At 32.7% G+C, this 27,009-nt stretch overlaps 1 protein-coding gene across 1 annotated transcript in view; it reads left to right on the top strand.

Moving 5' to 3' along the window:
* Smp_009990 (tyrosine kinase) overlaps window positions 1–26,610 on the top strand; it is a gene marked incomplete at its 5' end in the record, with an annotated part of 33,645 nt that extends 7,035 nt beyond the window's left edge. The window contains 18 exons of the mRNA XM_018799257.1: window positions 597–850; window positions 2,129–2,309; window positions 2,729–2,782; window positions 3,594–3,760; window positions 5,715–5,885; window positions 6,075–6,207; window positions 7,417–7,514; window positions 8,711–8,907; window positions 9,377–9,557; window positions 10,388–10,563; window positions 11,502–11,799; window positions 12,862–12,955; window positions 13,808–14,030; window positions 15,125–15,482; window positions 16,290–16,548; window positions 20,609–20,794; window positions 22,356–22,499; window positions 25,618–26,610. Of these exons, the coding sequence (XP_018651064.1) occupies window positions 597–850; window positions 2,129–2,309; window positions 2,729–2,782; window positions 3,594–3,760; window positions 5,715–5,885; window positions 6,075–6,207; window positions 7,417–7,514; window positions 8,711–8,907; window positions 9,377–9,557; window positions 10,388–10,563; window positions 11,502–11,799; window positions 12,862–12,955; window positions 13,808–14,030; window positions 15,125–15,482; window positions 16,290–16,548; window positions 20,609–20,794; window positions 22,356–22,499; window positions 25,618–26,263 (3,820 nt within the window). The 3' untranslated portion in view covers window positions 26,264–26,610. The remainder of the gene's footprint in view (window positions 1–596; window positions 851–2,128; window positions 2,310–2,728; window positions 2,783–3,593; window positions 3,761–5,714; window positions 5,886–6,074; window positions 6,208–7,416; window positions 7,515–8,710; window positions 8,908–9,376; window positions 9,558–10,387; window positions 10,564–11,501; window positions 11,800–12,861; window positions 12,956–13,807; window positions 14,031–15,124; window positions 15,483–16,289; window positions 16,549–20,608; window positions 20,795–22,355; window positions 22,500–25,617) is intronic.
* Window positions 26,611–27,009: the final 399 nt, after the last annotated feature.

Below are 27,009 nucleotides of genomic sequence, written 5' to 3'. Positions count from 1 at the left end.
AGTATGTCTGAAGGGAACTCATTAAAATTGTTATTGTAATATATATTTATGCTTCATATGAAAATGAGTAGTGTTTGAACATCAGGCATCAGGTTCAAATTCATTTCCACATATTTCGGTCCGAACAGGGAGTCAGTAACAGAAAAGTGGTGTGTCCGACATATGAATACATAAAATCTGTCTTTGGTAAGTCAGTGGCATTGGATTTTTAGAAATTATCATACAGCTTATGTATTGGCTATGGTTAATATATAAAAATATAATCTTTTATGAAACTATAAACATGATCTATGTATAAAAAACATATAAGTGGTTGGCTGTCTGTCTCAAAAGTTATGGTCAGGTTTAGGTTGTCATTATTTTGAATGGATCAGAGAAAGAGAATTTTTGAAATAAATATGAGAAGGTATGAAGAATAATGTATCATTTTTACTTCCAAGCCTTAGAGTCCATAATCAATCTATATGAAGCCACCGTTATTCAGTTGTCGTTCATAATAATACTGATAAACAGGTTTAATATTGCCTTTACATGAAATCAATATTTATGTGTTAATTCTTATTTAGTTGTTTAAAACTTTATTTATTCACTCATAGAATCGTTTTTGAATTATTTGGAAATGACAATTTACGTGATCTTTGGTCTGTAACAAACGATGCTAATAATAATGATGATGGTCTACAAATTTTATCCAATGGTTTAATCCGTATCACTCAGAATCGGCAATTGTGTCCTGAGAAGATTTTTGAACTGTTCGACTCTAATAAAATCAAATTAGAGGGAAATAATATCACACTTACACAAGCCGAACGTGAAATGATAACAATTACAAATGGAGATTTAGCTTATTGTAGGTTTAAATATGTAATGTAATTTTATTAGCTGATACCTTTAACACGTTCTCACATTCCTTTTCTTCTTTCTAAACTTTTTTAAATAACCACTTTTCTAATACAGCTTTTTAAACACCTAGGTAGGCGTTCGGTCAGATATTTCATAACGTCGTTATATATAGACTGTTGTTTTACTTGTGATTTATTGATATATCGTCATTTGTAGTAAATTTAAACTCAATGGAAAATGAATATTCGCAAACGAAGGTATTTTGAAAGTGAACTTTCACAGAATAAAAAATGTATTACGTTATTTTATCAACAATTTACTAGTGTTGATGAGAACATATTATTACGTGCACGTGGACACTCAACAAACCATTCACAATTTCAAATCCATTCATCTTACTAAGATCCAGGTAACATGTTAGTGTTGTTGCCACTATGAAAACTATTTATAAAACTTCACATCATATACAAGACAGTATGCGTAATGATCAACTAGTTCACTGAAATGTTTAGACACTGTAAGGTACAAATTTACTTTTGTGATGGTTTTCGCCAAAGACAAGATTCTCTCCTCCAATTCCACTGATGCTGTGTTATTAAATATCTGTCTGCCGCCCTCAGGCAAAATTATTAACAAGAACATAAATTCTTGAGGTAGTGACTGAGAGTCTAACTCATTTTCAAAGAATGAACCTCGTGGAAATCATTGTGTAACATTCACTCTAGATTATCTTTTGATATTCAAGCACTAAGCTTGCGTTTCAAGGGATCAAATGATTCTCGGTTACACCTAGTGTTACACTCTCTACTTATCAAGTTTTTTTGTTATTTTTTACCTAATTATTCCACAAAAACTATTTGGAAGTCATTGCGGTCAACTTTCTGTAGTCTTCATAGATACTTTGCCTTTATTATCCCTGTTTCGCAACAGTATAGAAAAATATGTTGATCTAAAACTGATCAATTTCAGTTCTAAGCGTCAGTGGGAAGATTAAAACAACCAATAAGTGATTAATTACGTTAATTTGTGTTGTGTATTTCGTCATGATATTTCCACAGTGAAATATCTTGGCTTCAAACCTTAGTATGATGAAGGAAATGTTTAGTTATACGAAAATTTTAGTAGCTATAACAGCTTTTCTTTAAGTACAAACTCAGTTAACCCCGAAACATTCTGTTTATATAAGAGAAATTTGGAAAATTTATATGATATGATTACCTTAAACTGTTAAAAATCAATATGCTCACTTATTAATTCTACTTTTTAATTATGATTATACACTTAGGTAATTGGCGTAAATTCGACATAAAACTTAGTGGTCTTAGTTCACATAGTGTTCGTGTTATATGGCCCTATCCGTCTACCATCCAGTTTGCGGATACATCTATGAATGCTAACTTTTCACATGGTTTAAATTCTAGCTATGTGGATGAACTTGTTTTAATGTATCTTTTCTATCAGCCAGCGTAAGTTAAAAACCTCAGTCATTGATTCTTTTGTTTTTTTGAGGTTGAGTAATATTTCCATGTAAAGTAATTCCGAATGGCTTAACAGGAAAGACTATCTCATCAGTTTTCATTGGTGCTACACTCTCGGTATGATGAAATATTTAAATTGTTTGCTATTCGCTGAATATTTTAATCGGGATTAGATATCCGAAATATCAAGTTTTTATTGTTTTTTGTTATATAAGCGTTCAGTTTAATAATGAAGTTTTTATAAGTTTAGATCAAAATAATCACATATACTTACATAAAACTCTGTTAATCTACATATTTTTCAATGAAGAAAAGACTATACGTTTTCTGTTGCTAATCATCATACATACATACATACATACATTTTATTCATTGAATTACTAAATAACTTGGCTTTTCATTTTTAGCCCTAAAGATATTCCAAATATTGTCAAAGACCGAAGAGCCTACGATAAGAATTCGTAAGTTGTTTGTTTTTATTCCAAAATTCTTTTTAGTAAGTGTCAATTATTTCCACGTATACTGCATGTGCCTGCCTTTTTGTGATTAAAATATTATTTTTTAGAATAGTTAGTAAGTGATTACTAAATAGCTCAAGTAACCTTTTCAAAGTACATTATTCTATCACAATAAATATATCAAATTTCTCGATAGGTATGGTAAACTTTTACATAAACTTTCTGTACGTTATGCCCATAGCTTATACGATTATCGCGAAATATGATTGCCAATTTAGATACGCTGACTTATACGACCCAACTAATGATCCATACACCAGTACGGACAGCCTAGAGTTCCGACTGGTCCTTTTTCCTCTTATCCCTGCCTGTTAAGCCCATAACTCCAATCTCAGCCTCCACTATACGAATCCTATATTTCAAACACACTTGGTTTACATACAAGCAAAATCAGACCACATCACAGCATTAAACAGAAAGTAACACTTGTACAAGATCAAGCCATAAGTGACTGCGATTGCGAGAAACTGTTACTGATAAATTGGGAATATCTCAAGAATAGTAAATCGTATGATATTAGTTAATAGGTTAAATAAAAGCTTATAATGAAGGGAATATGAATATACATGTAATATAGTTACTCAACAGTCATACGATGAGAATATTCGTGTAATATTAGTCCACAAGTAATTCCTAACGCTTACCATTCATTTATTCTCTTCCAGATATAACACTGTGTATATTAACATAAAATGCACACTAGATTGATAAAAGTTAGATTAAAAACTATACTAATCATGACTTTTTTTTACAGATGGCGTATGTTAACAGCATCATGTGATTCAAATCCTGGAGACAATATTCCAGAACTTCCTCATTTAGAATTATATTGTGGATTAACTTTATTTAAATTGGAATCTGCTACGCGTTATGTTGTCTACGTGGAGATGAAATTCCCTCTGAAACGAACTGGCGCTGTTAGTAATTTGGTTTACTTCACAACATTATCGATCAGTAAGTTAGGGCATATATCACTTTCTTAAACATACATGTATGTTTGTGTATATACTCTTAACAGGTATCTAAAAATTTAATTTTGAAATAAACGCTTTTCATGTAGAAGATGGGTCAGAGAGTTACCATAAAATCGGGTATCCGTAGTTCATGAATCACACATTTGAACTTTTTATTATTCTTAGTTTCGATTCTAGAACTCTTAATCCTTATGATTTTCATGTTACTCTTCAGGTATTGAATTGAAATTCTGTAATCTTTACTCTCAGTCTAATGAATAAGTTTGTATCGGGGCTTGTATAAACCTATATTCAGACTATCATATCCAATCGACTTCTGATAATGCGAAACTTTCGTTCACATTCACGCTTTGTTGGTGCTGTAATGTTGTTGTGCCTAAACGAAGAAAATCTCTGAGTCTTATGGGTTTATAATTTTCTGATACTAACAAACTAATGAAATTTTAATGAGTCTGATCTTATGTATTTCTTAACTTGACTGTCAACCCAATTCAAAATATGTTCACTTATCTAGTCAAGTGTACTGTAACCAAATATAATTACTTGAATCTAACCCATGGGATGCATCATATTTCATAAGTCAATTATTAATTTTGATAGTAGTAAGCTATGTTTAAAATTAAGTTCATGATCATGCTTGTTCACCAAACATACTGTACATACCCTTGTACTAATCTTTTTAAAACAATCTGTTTTTGACTAACCAAATGGGTTATCGTTTGGTCATTTTGTTCATTATCTGTTTCTTGTGATTCGTGCGAGATATAAATACGCTGACCAGAAACAACATACCTTCGTTTTGTAAGACATCACCAATTTCGAAAATGCCGCGACTAGTCATTCATTGTGAAGTTTGTTGAATATTTTCATGTTCATCAAACACGTTATACATAATATATAGTTTCACTATAAGTTCATGATGATTGGAGTTGTAGTTTGACATTGTGTGAAAGCTACATATATTTTAATGTAGACTGTCCTGCGAGACTCCATGGAGTTAGCGATGTTTATTTTAAGCGTAGTTTTCGTGGTAAAGATTACATTTTAAACTATATAATTAAATTTCAAAATTGCATCATTTGTGCTAATCGTGATGTATAGTGTTCCAAAACGTCCCCTATCCACTCAAAATCTTATCGTTATGGTTCGTGTTATTGTAAAAAACGCTTCACAGTACCAAGAATATGAAATCAAATCAATTCTTTCAGCTGCTCATTAAGAAGGGACTTAAGATTACGTTCTTAATGTTGTATTAGTTACGATGTCTTTAATGGTAATTTGATGTTATTAAGGCGTGCATATAATTTGTCTCAAATCTTAAATATGATTGTTATTGAAAAGTTGTACATCATAATATTTCATTCTGCTTGTTTATCCGACCAAATTGCAGACAAGCAGGCAGTTTTTTAGAGGTGTGTGATTTTGAAACATAACTGATTTGTCAAGGTTGTGTACTTGAGCTAACTACTAATGTCTGCCACTGATATATGGCTGTTTGCTATGGCTGCGAAATACTTTTACTTACTACTTATTGTGACAGAACGAGATTACTTAGCCAACGTAAAAAAGAAAATAAAGCTGTAGAAGCAGACTGACTAGTTTGTTCAGCAACCTCGAATTATGCCACGACATCGGAAACGGTAATCATAATACATTACACATCATTTTAAATGTTTGCTTGATCAGTAATTTTGAATGAACTAAACTAGTAGTTATTCAATAATCTAATGAATGTCTGTGTGTAGAATTTCCAATATCAATAAACATATTTGTTAGATTACGAACACACCACAAAACTTCTCGATAATCATACAATTTTTAACATGAGACTTACATCGAACTTGCCAGAGGGATGCGTTATCACCTTATTTATTAAAGTTATTGTCTATATATATTTACAGATCCATCTCCTCCCCAGTATCCGTGGTTGGAACCTGTCAATAAAAATTCACTTCGTTTGACGTGGATGCCACCAGCGAAACCAAGTGGGATCATTGATACTTATTTGATATGGATTCGTATTCTTGAAGATAATCCATCTGATTATTTGACACAGGATTTCTGTATACACAGTGAGTATATATGTATATCTATAAACAATAATCCACCGTACATACTTTTGTCCTATTATCGAGAATTTCGTTATTTATCTTGTTCAATTTAGTTGCATCAATCAACTTTAGACTTGCTTTTTTATCATAGTCTAAATTTGAATCGCATTGATAGTCATTATTCTTTCCATATTTAATTGTTCGTTTTAGAACCTAACTGGATCCACTCGGGTTGGGATACAAATTTACCAATCAGGCACACAGATCATATTAATTTTGAAAGGGGTTACTGTGATTCTTGTTCATCTTGTCCTAACTTGCATGAAATTGAACAACTTTCAAAGTTAGTGTGTTACGTTCTTTTTTCTGCTTGGTCAAATATAAAAGAAGTGTTTGATTTTCATATTTGCTGATTTATTTAGTCTATTTTTCTGAAGACATATAAAAGTAACAGAAAATTAATTGTCACAACTTTCTTGTTCTTTGAGCTTTGATAGAGTGATTATGATTATTTTATCACAAAGTTTAATAATTTAACATCAAACTAAGTGTTCTAGCTATGGAAAATATCTAACATGCAAAAAGGTATCTGTCCATGATATGTATCTTATTGGTGTACAATTTGTTGATGCTTTATAAATCTCTGTTCAGCATTGTTTGCACTTATTGTATTCGTTATTAAACTCTCAGTAAAATAACGTTGTCTTTCGTACATTGATATTTGTTCATTATATCATGGAATTTCTTAATTTCTTAGAAACACTTAATAATGTTTTGTCCAATACAGGACATTCATATATCTATGTCTCAATAACTAAAATGCTAATTTCCAGTTTTTGAGACATTGACTCATTCGACAAGATATTCGGAATAATAATGGAAGTTTTCCTTTCTAAACCGATAGTGTGTCTTTTTAGTGAATCTATTTGGTTGAATGCATGTCGTATAAAAGGGTTCTAGGATTAAGATAAATTTCGTTTCAGTGCAATGATTTTCATTATGTTTCAGTATATCTGTCTGTCTATATACAGTCATTTATAAATCCCAAGGATAGTTTTGCTTCTGTGACACGGTCTTTAAACTTCAGGAGCCCATCGAGTGCCTTCGATGCATTGGGATCCCAATGTGTTTTTAAAATACTAAAACACTATATATTGTAACCTAAAACAGCATATAACTAAACAGTATTATTTTCAATTAGATTCTCATCAGGCTTTTCTCTAATATACAGTAATATTTATCGTCTTTTTGTGTAATCTCTTCATTAGGCTCTACACTTGTAAATCAACAATTATTGTTACTTTACGATGTACAAAATATTAGTTGGATTAATGCGTGTTACAAATCGAAAACCGCTAGTTTTACGCCCATCGAGTTATAAATACCACAACTTACTAAACCTCACCATGCGCTCCGTATGTAGGATTGAAATAACCTATAGATGAGTTACTGAATTTGTTTCTCGGCTGTTGAGCATAGTCTTAGCGTGGTCAAAGTCAAAACAGTAGTTGGCATGTATGTATATATATCTTGTTTATTGTAATATTTTTAGTATACAGACAATTTCGTCTTCAAACGAAAATTATTGGCCTTCGTCTGTGAGCAGATGGATGACAGATGATTCTGGGAACCTTTTGCCAGTAAATATTGGTAATGCTTTCATGTATATGCTGTAAACATTATATACTTAGGGATTTTAAATTTTAAATTTAGTTTTCACACGCGTTGCTAAAGGAGGTGTTCTTTTAGGTGGTATCACTATGTTATAGAGGTTTTTTTATGAATTATGAGCGGAACTTTTAGGTTGGTAAAATCAATGGATTATGTGCTAGTCGATAGATAAACAAAATGATATAGTGTATCCGAATCATGGCTACTCATTAGGCCATATTATTTGCCCAGACTCCAAATGATTTGACATATAAACCAAGACCACAATAGAAATAGGTTTTCATCAAGGTTGGCATTACCAAACATGACACCAGTCCAAATAATAACTAATTATCCAAAACATACATCCAAATTGCCTTTTTGGAGTACTCATGATTAATCGTGATCAGTAACTGTAAACGTTGAGTGATGTGACTTAAAATCAATGACGGAGAAGATACATTCACATCTTCTAAAATGTGAGTTCCAATATCCCTCCATACATACCTTTTCATTCCTTCTGAAATCATATTCTTTATGTTTAGTACTTCTCAACATCAATAATATTACAGTTGTTTCGATGTTTTTGTTGTTTTATCTTGTTAATTTCATTACGTTGTGTTGATGTGTGATAACTTCAGTTAACAGATATTTATTATGACTGACTACTGACCTCTGTAATTGCTTAATTTTATTCAAGTTCCCTTAAATATATACCGTCCAGTTTCTCTCAGTTATTCAATTGAACAATCTAATGCAAAATGTTTGATAATGTAGAGTATAAAGAGAAATACCATTTGGTCATCGTGTCACGTACAAATCTTGTATGAGCACACATGTAAAATGATAATTAGTTGACGTACAAAATGTACCCTATATTCTTATATCTTTTTTTAACATAACTGTCAATAATTTGGATAGTCAAGCGCAATCGTTCATACGCCGATATTAAACTTTTGTCCTATAAACCAGCTTACTCCTTCATTTAGTTCCTGTTTAACTCAGGTATTGTTCTACAACTCAACTTTCATTTTGATGGTATTTATTCGTCATGGGTTAGCGTTAATTCCTATCTTTCCAAAAATAATCACGCATATGAAATCGGTTCATTTTCTTACTTTTCAATCATGTTTTAAGTTTTATTCACCTTAAATTATTTTATCTGTTCGTTAACTTTTCTTTGTTATTTTTTATAGTGGATGAAAATTTTTCACTCAAATCTGGTACAGTAGGTCTCATTGTACAAAAAAACTTTTCAACTTATTTCAAAGATATTTCATATTTCCAAACGAATCCTCAGAAAACTTGTATTCAATCAGTTAATGAGAACGTAAAATATTTAACAGGATTGTCACCATTTACAAGAGTGCTTGTTGAAATACAAGCTTGTTTAGTAAGTTAAAAATTGGTCATTGTTTAAATCTTTTCTATCTCTTCCTTTATTCTCTTTAGACAGAAACTTTTGATGCGTTCTACGTTTTCTTTAAAATAAATGTATATTATCCTTGTTAATTAGTAACAAAATATGGTGAGATAAAAAAATACTGATTTTAGTCTATCATTTTGCTTGGTCTTTATAAAGTTATTTTATCCGTTCGAATGTTCGATTGGTGGTTACAATTAAAACAAGCGAATAACGACTCTGGGATTCAGGCACATCTAGCTGACTAGTCTCAAATAGGACAAAACGCGCGCTCTGAATTACACTCCTAGCCACATTTCATCTATTCTGCATAAGCAAACAATAGTTTTATTTTTAATTGCAACAAGTTTCCATTTATAGTGTACATTTACAAATTTCTACTAATAACTTTTTAAATAGTATGGTGTGTTTCATTTGTCTTCACTTTTTGATACTTTAGGAGTACGATTCAATTTCTCATGAAAAACCATTAAAAGCAAAATGTAACTATCCACCACCTTGGTTTAATAAGAAATCTGGAATTATTGTTCATCTTGATCAACTTCAACATCAATGGGCAGCCTGTGAGTATGAACTATGCAGTCCAAGATCTACCGTAATAAATCGTGTAAATCCTCATGGTACGTTTTTTCGATCACTCTTTCATAGTATATTTCTTATGAATTCCCCTCTGTTTATGATAACTGATTCATTTACTTCTCTGTATTGTAAGAGCATCTGACTCTAATAGCATGTGATCCCTGTATTTCGTAGACTGATCCCTTTATATAACAAATTCTGATAACAGTAGTATATTGTGTTGTATACAAGATGTGTTTGAAAGAGATTTATTCCGAATCAATTAATTCAGCATATCACATGTATCTAAAGTACAAAGATTGTAGGAAGTTTGGAGTTATGTTGTGTGAATTTATGTAGTGATCAGTCGTTACGTGCTGTGTGTGTTCATTTGCCACTCAACGATGTAGCTAGTGGATTGATGTGGAAGTTAATTGTAGTGTACCTTATTGAGATAGTTTTCTTAGTTCAAATAAATCATTGATAAGTCGGACATATACGGACAGCCACACATATATAGAAAATGTACATGAATAGAATCTCATAATTATTTGTCTGAATAAGTACAAAGTAATTTACAGTATTAAAATGATATTTTAATAGTCACGCCAGTGTTTGTTCTTACAGTGATAAATCATACAAGGCTTCCACAAGCCTCGTATGCAGACTCATCACGGCAAGGCTATAGGTGAATAACACGGAGCTTTTAAAGAATACATTAGTCCTGGAGCTAAATAAATGCCATTGTAAATAGATTTTGTTCAGTCGTAGAAAAAACAGTTAATCAGATGGTGAAAATGAGTCAACTACGATTGAAGTTACAACATAATAAAATTACTAATTAATCACTAAGACTATTTTATTGTTTTTTTGGTTTTTTCCCTATTTCCAGTTGAATCTGATAACATTCCTGTATCTTCAATTTATGCATCCTCTAATGGTCCGGGCAGTATACGTATTACATGGTCTAGTCCTATTAAACCGAATGGTTTAATCATACATTATATATTGCGTTATAGACCAAGAAATCATGACAGTCACACAGATAATTATTCATTTTCAGACATGGTAAATTTACCATTTAAAATGAGATCACTCTTTTTATCCAATTCTTTTTTCAAAATAATAAATTATAGATTATGATAGATTTAGATTGCAAGTAAAATTATCTGTGAAGTTGTCAATGAATAGTCTATAGCAATAAACTCTGAAGTATTTTATTCTTCCAAATGTTTGCCAAAAATAAAAATGTATTCAACATTTTCCAAGAAAAATAAAACGATTAGACTCAAAATGATGGAAATGAAATTTATATTCGAGTGATCATGTAAATAATGGTTCAAGGGATTTTGAATTGATTATTTTACATTCTAGTGTTAATGTTGTGAGATACAATCACAAAGTAAATTTCAATAAAGTGATCACTTGCTTTGATACCGAATTGTATTTTATACAAAAGAGTTCGTAGCTTTTCTGCTAAGTAAAATCACAAATTGGCCGATTACCTTGTTTTATTTCTTGACAATCCTGATATCAATAAACTGCGAAGAAACATTAAAGTTGAATGTGTATAGGTTGTTGGAACTATTTTTGTCTGTTGATCGATAATTTTTACATTGTCTACGGAATGAAACTTAATCAAACAACTACTCCCTTTAGCTCGCTGGGAGTATTTTGTCCCTCGAAATGTATTACACATATTTGCGATTGGTTGTTTGTTCCTACTAATTTTTATCTTTTTTTGTCTTCTGTTCTCTATTTTGTCTCTACATTCAATAAAAAGCGATGTGTTAAATACTGCTCTGCTAAAGATTCTTTAAGCTATCAGATGTATTACCAAACTTTTTTTTTGACTAAAATAAATGATTTTCAATTCGTTAAATAATCATATAATTCATAAATAAATGTTTAGTCAATAGAGCTGTAACTTCATTAATATTGACACTTATCATCACACCAAAAATTTGTTATACTAAACACTATTTGTATTCTTAATTTATCTTCAGTCTGTACCATGGTTAACAAATTGTGTATCACTAAGTCATTGGGCAACAGTCAAACCAGAACAGAAATCATTGACTTCAAGTTTATTTACGGATTTTAATAAAAAGATAGTATCACGAAGTGAACGTGGTTCTAATGGTGATAGTAATACTACTAAAGGCGGGATCTTAATCAAAGATCTGTCCCCAGGTAGCTATGAATTCCAAATCTTAGCCATTTCGCTTGCCGGTCGTGGAGAATGGAGTCCTACTGAAATTTTCAATATTCCATTCTATACAGATTATAATGGCATAGTAAACCGTATGTTTATTAGATTTTCGTCATCTATAATTTATATTATCTCGTTATTTTAAATCCATGTGTAATAATTATTAACACGAAAATTTGACTAGTTATATTTGTATTTCTTGTTCTCTGTCACTAATAATCACTGCCAATGATTCTGCACTTTAGAAACGCACATTCTAAAACAACCAAGGGCTCAAGTCGATAATATTATTGTTTGTATAAACCAATTTCCTGATTTTAAGTAAAGATGGTTACCATCTATCCACTATCTTATACAAGGGTGATGAATTCTGTAACTTTTAGAATCTTCCCGTTGTTAATATTTAAAATGTGTCCAACTAACGATTTCCATATAAGGTGAAACATGCATTGTAGATTCCATTGCTAGCTAGAATACTGGTAACCTAATACCAATATCGATACAATCCGCCAAAGATTAACAGTCTCATCAAAATTCTTAAAATCGACTACAGAAAGATCCAAAAATTTAAAAATAATAATTAAAATTCTGGTTGTTAGCTTATTTGACAACATATGTGAAGGACTTTTGGAATGTGATAATTTTGTCGACCACATAGGAATAGGTTTTATCAATCATAAATATCATAGAATACGTTTATTTCTGACAAACAATGTAAGTGATTAGCTCAAACATTATTTAGTGATCATAGAATTTGAAGTGTTATTTTTAAAGATGAATGTACACTTTGTATAGACAAATGTTTATAAAATATTTAAAAATTATAACATGTAGTAGTCTGATGCTTCATATGTGATCAACAATCAATGTGTTGCGTTGAATACGTGGATCATTATTGTAGCTAATTGTGTTTTCAATTTTCTAGCTACGTATTTCAATCTCACATTTCTCATCAAGATAATGTCATTAATTTAGACATAGTATCATCATACTAGGCATTATATCCGTTCAATGAGTTAGTTCCTAGTTTGATTACAATGTTGTATTCTTTTAATTTTCATTGCGATTCACCAAGATACTTTTAAAATTTAGAAACTAAAAAGTCTTAAATTTATGTACATAATTGTTTCATATTCTTAAAAATTTAATTTCAGAAAGAAAACTTGCAAATATTTGCACAATCACTGTAGGTGCATTTTCGTTGCTCTGTTTCATTTTCGGGATTATTTGGTATAAAGCACGTCGTTAGTAAGTTCTACTCAATGTTGTTGTCGATTCTTTTTTTTACAAATGGAGAAAGTCTCTAGTAAATACTCTTTTTTTCCAAAACCAATTAAATCAATGAATAAAAGACAGATTAAACGGATTACCTGTCGTAAAATTAATTCTTTTTGTTGTCTTCTCTTTTGTGCAACTGTCTGTAAAATAATTGTTTGTGTACATTCAATGAAAAAAGTATATCGTATTACAAATACTGTTCAATATATTTACGTTAGTCATCTGACTGGTATATGTAGTAATTAACATCCTTTAGTAAACATAGTCTACTATTATCCACTGAGGTTTATTCTCCCTACTCGTCTGACCCTCATTGCATTAGTTAGATGTTTCGCGCCTTACTCTTGAGCTAACATTCAATACAATACTTACAATTTCAAAAGATGTAGTTAATTTCATCATTGTCTACAAGGATTTAGTCTGTTAATTGGTTCAAGTTTATCGACAAGCAACCCCAGACTTAGGCTTTGTACTAGTTAACACTAGTCAGCTAAACAATACATAAGGGAACTGATAATACTGGTGGGATTGGTACCCATATCACCTAATGTCATAGTCTTAGACATTACCACAGATATTCGGACTGCGATCAACCTTTTGTATAACTTAGATCATGTGATAAACAGTTTCGCTCAAAGTTTTCTTACGTGAATTTCGTGAACCACTGGACGACAGAATATTTAAAATTATACTAACTTCAAGACTTTTCAAGTCTATGGTTGTTAAGATCTTTTGAAAGTAAAGATTGCCTACTTTCTATTGTCTGTGCCTAGTGTAAATAATTTGTTTATATTGATTTTATATTTTTCTTTCTTTACATAGTTATTTAAAGGTTACAGCTTGGACATCAAACAATCCTGATTATTGTACAATTTATGAAGTTGACGATTGGGAAATTACTAAAGACGATGTTGATGTTTTACATTGGAAATATCCAATTGGTCGTGGTAGTTTTGGTACTGTATATAAAGGTGTTGTAAAACAGTTGAAAACGCCAGCTAAGTTATTTTATAACAATCCAAGAAATATACCTGTTGCTATCAAGGTAGGTAGATAATATTCTTCAACAGTTTTTTTCACTTACCAAACAAATTGTTGTTGTGAGTGTTTCTCGTATTCTGATGCAATTAATAATTGGTATTTTGCTTTTCATTATACTATCATCGCCATTAAATATTTTCCGTTTTCTATTTAGAATATTGATTCGATTGTGGATATCTTTTCTTGATTGTCCCACGTCCACTTTCAGTGTTGAACCTCGACCGCCAAAATAGGTGTCCGTACATTAAATTAGTTCACTTGTGTGTATACCAATTCAACTTCTGTGTAATTAGTTACGTAGGCCTCACTTCGAGGGCTTTATCCTTGTGTGTTCGTAAACATATGTCAGCACGGTTGGGAAAAGAAGTTACTAAATCGATTAACAGCGTCATTCTTTCTCACTTGATAGATAATAAACATCATACTAAAATAGATGAAACTCTCTTTGTATTATATCAAGTTTCAAACAGTCTACCTAAATAAGCTAAATTACGACTACTCTACATAGCTGAAGCCATCTGGACCAACTCCAGAATACCTAACTTGTGTTTTCAGAAGAGGTATATTCAGCCTTTGTATTTGCCTTGGTCCACAACTGGATCACCAGATACCTAAACTGGATATTGTAAATCTCTTACCGCTCCTTCCAGTCTCTTAATTTACAGATTCATCTTTACCAACACATCTCTTTTTACATAATATATTCACACAGCGTTATTATTATTATTACTACCTCGATTAACAAGACGAAATTCTCCTACTATGCATTTTGTTCATACGATATTTTATTTTCTCATATTACTATTGTATTGATTATGACTTGACACTTTACTACAAATCATTCTGAACTTTCTAAGTTATGAATAGTACAATTTTGAAATATTTATGTCGTAACAGATGCAAACGTTCACCATTTTTAACATATAACATTGTCAAATTCATTAATACATGCCTTATTTTGGCCTTTGCTAAATATTACAATAATTACAGACTTATAACTGTAGAGCCTGATGATGAAGTTATTGAAAACAATTGTTTGCTCAAATATTCTTGGCTCACTTGTGTTTGATCTTCTTTCTTTTGTGATCTTTTTATTAGACAATCAGCATGCACAGCACTTTATTTGATCATCGTGATTTCATTAATGAAGCATGCTTTATGAAGCAATTTCAAAGTTATCATCTAGTACGTCTACTTGGTTTAGTAACTAAAACTAAGCATAAACATAAATCGGTAACATTTACTGATCGATGTATAAATTTATTACATCAGTATCATTTTGGTAAACTGTGTCTCTTTGTCAGTCGAATTTTAAAGTGGACATCAACTCTACCATTATTATCATCGTCGTCGTCATCACCAAACGTAAAACAATCTTATTTGCTTTCCTCGTCAATATCACCTTCATTACGCAAACAAATGTTGGATGGTGAAGATCTTAATTGTCACACATTGGGTATGTTATATGTGTTTGTATTCTGCTTACTTTTCTTCTACATTCAAATTGATCTATGTTCATTTATAAAAAATCCTACTTCCTTCTTCTTCATCAAATAAAAGTAAGTTGTATGGGGAATTTTATTTCAAGTAACCTTTTTCAGCAAATGCTTGTGTAGTTTGTGTTCATTGTTGCCTCTTGTATGGATTCACTGGATGTGAAAAGAAAGTCTGATTCATTATCAAACACTAGTCAGTTGCGGTGTAGTTGCAGATGAATTGAATCATTTATTAATACACTTTTAATTTCATGAATTATCTTTTAGTGTTACTGAGATCTATAATCTGAAACGATCCAGGTTGCAGTTTTCTCAGATGTTTTAAATAGTTGGTTGGAGTTTTTTCAGATTCCGCTTAAGGTTGAAATTTTGAAAATGAAATGAATAATTAACTCGAATCTTCTATTCATAAATTTCTTGTGTTTAATTTGCTACTACAATTGATATTATTGTTATATTTATTTGGCTGCTTTACTTTTCTTGTCAATCATCTCTTTTTCATTATATCAATGTAAACTTTGACCACTTGAAACCGACCCGCTTCTGTGTCAATTCGTAAATGATTTATGATTAATTATCCAATTTCAATTCTTGTTTACATTACTTGCATCTTAACTACATAAAGTTAAGGGTGTATCTCAACAGTTATATTTCTCTAAACTCTAATAAAATAGATTGCAAGTTACGTTTCATATTTGACTGTTTATAAGCTTAAATTGCATTCAGTCATAACATATTTTCTAATTTACTTTTACCTAATTTCACAGGTTTATCAAAACAACAATTTACAAACTCTGACGATACATCTTTATTTAATAACATTCAATCAATTGGTTTAATGAATAAAGTAGCACCAGAAAGTCCATTAGTTATTATGCAATTGATGGCTAAAGGCGATCTAGCTAGTTATCTACGTTATTTAGGTGACAAAGGACAAGGTTCCGTTAATTCATCACAAGCGTATCTATGGGCAACACAAATAGCTGATGGTATGGCATACTTATCTGCTAAACAGTATGTTCATAGGTAATGATTTTCTATTTAACAAAGAGGGATTTCATACATTTTATGAAGTAAAATATCAATGTTAATTGATTAGAAACTATTAGTTATGTTTTCGATAGCTGTATTCTGACAACTTATTCCTAATGGTATTTCATCATTGGTACAATAAAAGTAGTCATATTTATTAACTTCGTTGTTATCTTTTCCTTATATAAAACTATTATACATGGATGTTTACAGAAGCAATGGTGAAATTATATTCAATACACAATGTTATCTAACCAAATCCTTACCAATGATGGTAGTTGATAAAAAACTAATTTATTATATAAATATATGTCAATTATGCTTTATGTTATAAATGCCTTTATATTTAGATGTTAACATAATTGTTCCTCCGAATAAAGGAGACGATTTAGTGGTCAGTTTATTATCAAATTCTTCAATGTTTAATAACCGGATCAGTCCAAGTTACAAGTGCAATGCGATTCAGCATATGTTTTTATCTCATTGATGTAATATATTTATCTATTGATTCATGATGTTTGAAAATTTTATACGCATGTTGAATGTCTTTTATCAACTTTGTCAAAAGCAATTACACATAGACATCTTGAAAAGAACTTGATAATAGAAAGCAAACTGGTTTCTCTAATTCTAATAACCGTTCACTTAATCTATTTGTAACCTTTAACCTCTATAAAGCAATTAGTCACTTTGATAAATTTCAATAATGTAATGAGAAAACGAAGATTATCAGAACTATGTGATATATTAGCGCAATACATTTCGAACAATCTGATCACACATATACATTTATATATAAAAATAAAAGGTCAACTAGACTGGAAATTGGGCGGAGGTAAGAGTAGACAAGGATAATAATAATAAAAATAATGTGAAAACAATTTGACACCTAATCACTCTGGATAATAAGCATATATTGCCAGGGTAGGTTTAAGGAGGGAACAAACTGTTTTTGAATACACAAAGGGGGTTTGAATTTTCGTATGGCTAAGGCTTCAACAAACCTCAGTATGCGCCCTTTTACACTTTTAAACAACACAATAAAAGCCGAGTTAAGACCAATCTTATGACCACTATCCGTCTTTGCTTACAATGCTTGTGAATTAAGGCTATATCCAGGCAATACGCACATATGCAAATTAGAGACTGACCAGTTGCAGTCCTAACACATCGATGGGAAGATTCAAACAAACAATACTAAGTGAATTTAATCTTATGACCTGTTTCGATTATATGTTTGGCAATAGAGGATGATAGATGTTTATCCTCTACTCTTATAGGGTCATTCGACTCTATTTGTTTTTGAAACCATTTTGGTACATGTTCACCCACCCTAATTTTCAGATCACTATTGCTTCTCCCTATGTATGTGTGACCACATACACACATTTAAGTTGGTAAACGCAGTGGAATGTGACACAATCGTTTTCATGTCTTCTAGGTTTTGAATGAAGCATGGACCTCGTTCTTTCTTTGATTATAACCTTCGCTGCACAATGCGTTTTGTTGATGACTGATTTAAGCCTTTGTTTCAATAAAAGGCTATTTGAATCACCTGCTTAGAAGTATATCTAGGAAGGGAAGTTGGTCGTTCTTCTCCTCTTCGCATGAGAGACTGATATGGTTTTGGATGGTGTTAAGTTTATTCAATAAGCAGTTTATATCTTCCTTTCTTTCACAGATTACTAAGATATCGTCCACATATCTCTTATAAAATGACATGTTTTCGATTAAGTCTTCAGACAGACTTTCCACATGTGCCATAAACACATCTGCTAGTAATGGTCCTAACGGAATACCCATAGCAACCCCATCAATCTCAGAACCCATAGGTTCCTTTACGCCCAATTTTATTAAAGTGCCGATCACCCACACATAACCTAGCCAAATGGCTAACAAAATTACTGGATCCTATTCGAAGACGTTTATGTAAGTATTCTCTAAAGGATTTTTTTTGAATTGGTCGACCATTTAGGTGACATTAATATCAAGGGAAAAACAATGTGCTCATTTGACGTGAATTCCTTATTCATAAATGTGCCTTTAAAAAAGACTATTGACATATTATGTGACTATATATCTTCAAACAACCTTAAATTACCTATCCCTTTAAAAATTCTTAAAGATTTATTACTTTTATGTACTGATAAAGTTCAGTTCACTTATGAAGGCTAATACTTTCGCCAGATTGATGGGGTTGCTATGGGTATTCCGTTAGGACCATTACTAGCAGATGTGTTTATGGCACATGTGGAAAGTCTGTCTGAAGACTTAATCGAAAACATGTCATTTTATAAGAGATATGTGGACGATATCTTAGTAATCTGTGAAAGAAAGGAAGATATAAACTGCTTATTGAATAAACTTAACACCATCCAAAACCATATCAGTCTCTCATGCGAAGAGGAGAAGAACGACCAACTTCCCTTCCTAGATATACTTCTAAGCAGGTGATTCAAATAGCCTTTTATTGAAACAAAGGCTTAAATCAGTCATCAACAAAACGCATTGTGCAGCGAAGGTTATAATCAAAGAAAGAACGAGGTCCATGCTTCATTCAAAACCTAGAAGACATGAAAACGATTGTGTCACATTCCACTGCGTTTACCAACTTAAATGTGTGTATGTGGTCACACATACATAGGGAGAAGCAATAGTGATCTGAAAATTAGGGTGGGTGAACATGTACCAAAATGGTTTCAAAAACAAATAGAGTCGAATGACCCTATAAGAGTAGAGGATAAACATCTATCATCCTCTATTGCCAAACATATAATCGAAACAGGTCATAAGATTAAATTCACTTAGTATTGTTTGTTTGAATCTTCCCATCGATGTGTTAGGACTGCAACTGGTCAGTCTCTAATTTGCATATGTGCGTATTGCCTGGATATAGCCTTAATTCACAAGCATTGTAAGCAAAGACGGATAGTGGTCATAAGATTGGTCTTAACTCGGCTTTTATTGTGTTGTTTAAAAGTGTAAAAGGGCGCATACTGAGGTTTGTTGAAGCCTTAGCCATACGAAAATTCAAACCCCCTTTGTGTATTCAAAAACAGTTTGTTCCCTCCTTAAACCTACCCTGGCAATATATGCTTATTATCCAGAGTGATTAGGTGTCAAATTGTTTTCACATTATTTTTATTATTATTATCCTTGTCTACTCTTACCTCCGCCCAATTTCCAGTCTAGTTGACCTTTTATTTTTATATATAAATGTATATGTGTGATCAGATTGTTCGAAATGTATTGCGCTAATATATCACATAGTTCTGATAATCTTCGTTTTCTTATTACATTATCAAACTTTACCAATATATCAACTTTAGGTTGCTTTATTCAACTACCAAGAGACCAGACCTAAGTTTTATGCTAATTATCTGCAAGGTTTTTCTACAATCGGTCTGTCAGGTGAGCCCGTGTTCGAATAAACCAGTTCTAACGCCTCTACGTATAACATTGAGTAGTGCGTGTTCGAGTCAATTTCATCAAAACTGTGGGTACGATATGCTGACAAGCATCAGATTACCATGCTTCAACACAGCCAGAGGAAGTTAAGAAGGAAACGATGGGAAATTATGGTGAAAGCAATGGAAATGTAAATATGATAAGTACAGTTTCTTAGGGATGATCCCTTTTGAAAGATAGAAGGTTAGGGTTAATACTCAACTCAGGATTTAGAGGAAGATTGAGGATGAATACAAATACACGTTATTACTCATTAGGGTAATGTCATCCAACATTCTCTACAAATAATTATGTATAACACGTAGGTCCTGACCAGGAAATTTGCACCTACTGATGTAGCTCAAACACGTGGTTAAGGTCTTCATGAATTGACACCATGTTTACCTAGCTGAAATCTTAAACTAAGAATTAAAAGGGTTATTTCTTGATATTCTTCACCGATTTCTAGCGAAAATTAAGTAGATCGCGGAATTCACAACGAAGTCGGTTTTCCTGTCAAATAATTTGTTTTAGCACATTCAGGTTAGTTTACCACTTCATATTATCATACAATTCAATAGAAAATTTTATTGTTTTCATTATGTAGAGATTTAGCTGCTCGTAATTGTCTTGTTGATTCCAGTCTTACGGTTAAAATTGGGGATTTTGGACTGTGTAGAGATGTTTATGGACATAATTATTATCACAAAACAAGTCATGCTAAACTTCCAATTCGTTGGATGGCCCCAGAATCTCTTCAAACTGCTTACTTTACAACACAATCAGATGTTTGGTTAGTTACTAGCTATTTAGAAAGATCTGTTTAAATAATAACAACATATTTTACTGTTTCATTTTTGCCCCCAAATGCCCTGGTACGGCCGAGAGTGGGGAGGGCCCGCCCTCTCTCTCGAAATGCTCTCACACGGCCACGCGTATACAGCTTCTGCCAGGAATTCCTACTCACTGCCTTCTCGCGATAGGGGTGTTGTTTACGTAATTGAGAGGACGAAAAGCGAATGTCTGGCGCTTTAACCGGGTTGGTGGACATGGAAAGTTCACCTAGGGGAGTTGGAAAACCCTGATTTCAAACCAATGGTGCACATGGTCTCCAGTATCCTGAAGGAACAAATGGCGTATGAACCAATCGTTGGTCACTGGCTACCATGGGACTTCATCTCCTCACAATGCTCCGCTGCTTTATAGATCAGACCTTTAGGTCGAAGGCTCCGGGTGTGGCCCCCTAAGTAAACCACCTGCTTCGGTTTGGGCATCCGGGCAGTATCATAGCCCTCACGCAATTAAATGAACTGACAATTTTTGTGTGTGACGCATATATATCTGGTGCCCCCTTGTACCAATATTTATGTGTTCAAATAATAATAATAATAACACACGAAATACCTAGAGTTAATCAGGTCTCACTAGAAATTTTCGCGGTTGTCGTCATTCACCTTAGTTGTTTTCCGTTAAAAAAATGAGGTATTAAATGCCAAATGCAGTGCATTGATGTATTGTTTTACTTCGTACCACAGGATATGTTTCATTTTGTTATCGAAATACCTCGGTCAACATCAATGGTCGAAACAGCATTTTAATCACTCATATCCAATTATTCTGTTAACTTTGATTCATAGTAATTATAAGTCATTGTGATTTGTTGAGGTTTGAAATCAACAGTAAAACTACAAGTCTACTGTTCATTCTTAAACATTCCATAATAATAATGATAATAATCATGATCAAATTTCGAAGTTATCAGTTATAAATTTGAGGAAATTTAATAATATTAAAGGTAAATCAGTAGGAGGATTTAAAATCGTAATGTTTGTCCATATAATTTTTATTGCAAAAGTAAATTTATAATATTTAGTTAACGGCGTTATAATATATAGGAATAGCCTAGAAAGACTAATTTTTTTTTCCTTTTTATTACTAGCCTAATGAATATCTCACTGATAAATTTATGTACTCATTATTGCTCAGTGGTTTGACCATTTCTAGTGACATTTTGAAGGGAGATTTTATCATAGGTTCATGTTGTTCTCAGAATGGTTTAAAATCATAGTGTAATAGAAAAGTTCGTTTTATTTTGGAAATGTCAATAATCTCACAGGATTACCTCATATTTCAGTGCTTGATCAATACCTATTAATCATTAATGGTAACTAAACGCAAAAGTAGCAAAGACATCATTCTATTGTCGTTTTGTGGATGTTAACTATATATTTCCTTGTATGTTATAAGAAACTAAGTGTATCAGAAAATTACCACTTTATCATATTGTCTGTTTATAACGAATCGGTTATATGTACTCCCTATTTCTTTATATATCATACTTTCAAATGACACAGGTCTTATGGTGTTGTTTTGTGGGAGATAGTTACTATGGCATGTCTTCCTTATCGTGGTATGTCTCATGAAGAAGTGGTCAAGTACGTTCTCAGTGGAAAAACACTTCTATCCAATGGTTCACCTACCAACTGTCCAGAACTCTTGTAAGTTCTTATAGAGGTGTTTGTCCCGTTATCGAGTATTTATAGTAGATTGCGTATCATACTTTAATTTTCATATTCTCATTCTTTGGGCTACTGAATATGTTTTTTCATGTGTTCTTTTACATAAATTTTCTGTAGAATTGTGAGGTTCTTTATACCTGTATTTTTAATGTTTTACAAGCTGACTACTGATTTTGAATGAAGTTGGAATACAAATTTAAAACATGCATTTGGATGATCCCTGCCACTAAAACCTAAATAATCCCAACATTTCATCTTGTAAACTGGTTCAAAGTTGTTCAATAGAAATATAATCGAAATCAACATTACCAAAACATGTATAATGTATAAGTAACAAAATCACACTAAAAGCATATCCAATTATGCTCATATTAAATTAAGCGAGATGAACAAGATTTCCAGGATAAAATGAATTCATTATATTTCAAGGATTCTCATCAGCTGCAAACGTCCTACAGTTAGATTAGTAATATTACTACAAAAGAGTTTTACATACCGTGATCGTGATTGTTCGAAATGACATAAGAGATGAGAAGTGGAAACAATATCTTTTGTCTATAGTCATGCGATGAAACAATTTGGTGTGGAAATCACTCGTCAGTCATCTACAACGTAGGACCAGGCACGTATATACGTCGGGCCAAGTTGCCATACCTCATTAGCACAACAAAGTCAACACCAAATTCATAGAAGCAGTTACCTCAATGGTAACAATATATTAAAAGAAGAGATTGCATATAAGGATATGATACAGAGAGAAAGAATTAGTTCGTAGAAAGAAGGGTATAAAGTAATTTTAATCTCACAGTTTAAGGGAAGACAGAGAGTGTATACACCTACACCATTGTAATAGATCCTGAACCATGTTACCCAGAGTCTCCAACTAGGGTTTACGATAGTCGTGTGGACTCCAACCAAGTAGTCTGCATCTAACAATATGGCTCACACCAGAAGTTAGTGACTTTATGGACTAACGCCACATTTTGGTTTGGCCGCCACTAACTTCCATCCGTCTCCAAAATTAGTCAGCGTTGCTCACCGTGGTAGTCGGTGATTGGGCATGCGTAGTACGTAGCCTACCCATCTCAGTCGATGTAGATTAACAACTTCATCAACTGATTTACCATCATTTCTTAATACCCTGTGTCCAACCTCACTATTACTTACCCGGTGATCACAGCAGATACGAGCAATATTTCTAAGACATCTATGATCAAATACCAGTAACTTAAGAGTATCGTCTACCCTTAATGGTCACGTTTCGCAGCCGTAAAGTAGAACAGAACGGACTGCCATACAGTATACTCGTCCCTTAATTGATAGACGGATATCTTACCGTCTTCATTGGTGACGTAAGTTGACAAAAGCCAAACGAGCTTTTCGAATCCGTGAAGAGGCTTCGTCAAACACCAACCCATTAGGGCTGATCAGACTTCCAAGATGAGTGGAGTTATCGATGTGTTCGACTACTCCACTCCCTATCCTTAGTTCAGGTGTTGACACAGACCAGCTCTGAAGCAGCAATTCGCATTAAGAGAGGGAGGAACGCATCTCAAACATTCTGGTATTGTTGCTTAGTGCTGCTTTTAAGTCAAGAAGAACCTTTTCACAGATGCTGGTAAGAATGCCCATGTTCTAAGAACTGACGATTGGTGAATATGTGATCGGTGCAGCCACGATCAGTTTTAAAGCCAGCCTGATTTTCTCGTATTTGCAGTTCACGAGTCTTCGTTAGGCGCCCTATGATTACTGAAGCTGATATCTTAGACACTATATTAGTCAAACTAATCGCTCTATAGTTATCTAATGATTATCTTGATCTCTTCTTGTATATTGGGACGATCAGTGATTGTGACCAGTCAGATGGGATTATGTCCAGTTCCCAGATTTTAACTAAAATGTTAGCCTAATCGCTGAAACTGGACCACCCTCTCTTAAGACCTCTCGAGTTAATCCGTCTGGACCAACTGCTCTTCCTCGTTTCAGATTAGCTATAGCCTTTTGAACTTTAATTAGAATCGGAGAACCTATTTCAATGTTCCATTCAGGCTGTTTGGGAATGGTGGGTAGCTGTAGAGTAGCTGAAGTCCTGCTGAACTGCTCTTTAAAGTGTTCCGCCCATCGTTCTAAACTTCTAGACTAAGAACATGTAAGAATGCCGTATTTTCCTGAGTTTGTCTTATTAACACCTGACTTCTAAATTCCGGTCACTTTTATTAGTCTGAAAAGTTGTCTTACGTTACCTACAGCCGCTGCCTTTTCCATCTATTTCGCCTTCAATGCTCACCACTGCTCATAATCGTTCCGTAGATTTTCGATTAGCCTAGATCTGATTTGTTTTTGCTCTTCATCATGTTCGGAGCCTGATGGAATGAGCTTACGAAACTCTACCGATGCACTAGGTGTCGCAGAAATCCAATGGTTTATCGTAACCCCTTAGTTCAAATCACCAATAGATATCTCCGCTGTTTCCACAGCTGTTCGCATATCTTTCCGAGCAACATCTGGGTCATCCTCGTTGTCGGAATTGCCTGTATGTAACTTCAGTTGTTCCTGAAATTTACCTTCATCTTTCTCATCGCTGAGTTCAACTGTAATGGGTTTTCTTAATGTGTTTTTTGTGCGTCAAGTGAGGAGAAAACAAATGAGTACTCGTATTAGAACATATTCAGAACCTAAACATGTATTCCGTCTCAATGAAATAGCATGATAGTTGTGTTAGATCTAAGTATCGCTTAAACGTTTGACGTGTGGTCGTCTATTCAAAAGTTTTTCATTTCTGTGTTGATTATTGTGCTGTATCCCTTTTTCTTATAAAAGCTATTCGCCTCATTATCCTCTACATAAATTAATTAAAATGACATTTCATCAATGAGATGAGTATTGTGTAAAATTTATGTATTCATCAGAATTGTAGGAGTGAAAACAATTCTTTTTGATTTTCAGGATGATGTTTTTTGTTGCTGGTTAGATTTAACAGTTAGCATGATTTGAGACTATTGTTTTTGGAATTTTTTATTCTCCTTTGGTCTTTTACTCATCCTCCCTTATTAAATAGTTTGTATTTTAATTACATTTCCTTTTTACTTCTATTTAGTCGTGCATTAATGCTTCATTGTTGGAACTTCAATCCCTTGAAGCGACCAACATTCCTAGGACTATGCGCTCTACTTTCACCATGCTTTGGAGATGCGAAATTTCGACTGGCTAGTTTTTTTTATCATGGTGAACAAAGTTTTGTAAATAGAGATAATCGTTCAAAGGTTTTGGAAGCCCCTGCTGTTTCATTAGGTAAATTGAACATATCATGTAATCAAGATCCCGCACATGCACTTGCGTCTGCTTTGAGTACCTTATTCTGTGGTACTGATGAAGATTCTAGTTATGATTACAGTGATCGAAATATTGACCCTCCTGATGATTTTTCTGCACCGTCAATGCAGTTTGGTGCCATTAGTCGAACAGCGACAGTTAATGAAAGTTCTATCGGTAGTGGTCACTTTAGTGAGACTCGTTTGGTGAATTGTAGTTCTGAAGATGTATCTTTGAAACAAAATGATAACGGCATTGCTCTGTCAGAGGTTCAATGTTTGTTAAGATTATGTGAACCGGACTCAAATCTTGCCGTTCCAGCTTTCGTGGATTCTGAATCGTTTCCTTTGATATCCAATCATATAATGAAGTTTGATACTGATGAATGTACGAACTTTGAACTAAGTAGAACTAGAAACGTTATCGCATAAACTAAAAAAATATTTTTTAAAAATTGTCATTCCTTGTGATAGCTTTGTATGATCTCATATTTCTACATTATTTTGCAAATTGTTTTCACCTTCTTTTTTGATAATAAATAACTTTACTATGAAATTGTATAGTTGCCCAGACGCTTCAATTTTGCTACTGTTTATTCAGGTTGTTTTTCGAGATATTTGCCAAAAGTTAAAAATAACTGTCAAGTTCTTTTTAAACAAGATAACAGTTGATGATCAATACTGTTACTCTGCTTTTCACTTTAGATCATTAAATTTAGCCGGTTTATGTATTTCACGTGAAATTTTTAGTACTAAAATTAAAAAGTTTGATGTTTTAATTAGTTTCATTGTCCAATATGTAATAATTCTAGCAGATATAGCTCCTAATTAACTTCAGCTAAATAAAATCCCTAGTTTAATTTTATATATTTTCTGGGAGAATATACTTCATCCATGAGATTTTCCAGACAGACAATGAGAACGGTTAGTTAAGTTTGAGTTTTCTCAAATAGAAAGATAACTAATGTATGACCAATTACACGGTAGATAAGGATAAATAACAGACGTATACGCAAGCAAACCATAGATATAAACGTACGTAATTATAATTAGCATGGATACAAATTACATAGGTTTCAATTCGTTACGATGGGTATGGAGTTATCGCAAAGAAAAATTATTTGCTAGTCACCTGTTGTTTGACATCAGTATATGTCCAGAAGTTAAAGTACATTTAC

The sequence above is a fragment of the Schistosoma mansoni genome, chromosome 3, assembly GCF_000237925.1.
Source record: "Schistosoma mansoni strain Puerto Rico chromosome 3, complete genome".
Classification (NCBI taxonomy): domain Eukaryota; kingdom Metazoa; phylum Platyhelminthes; class Trematoda; order Strigeidida; family Schistosomatidae; genus Schistosoma; species Schistosoma mansoni.
Note: the sequence above shows the minus strand (reverse complement) of the source record. Positions and strands in the feature narration are given on the sequence as shown.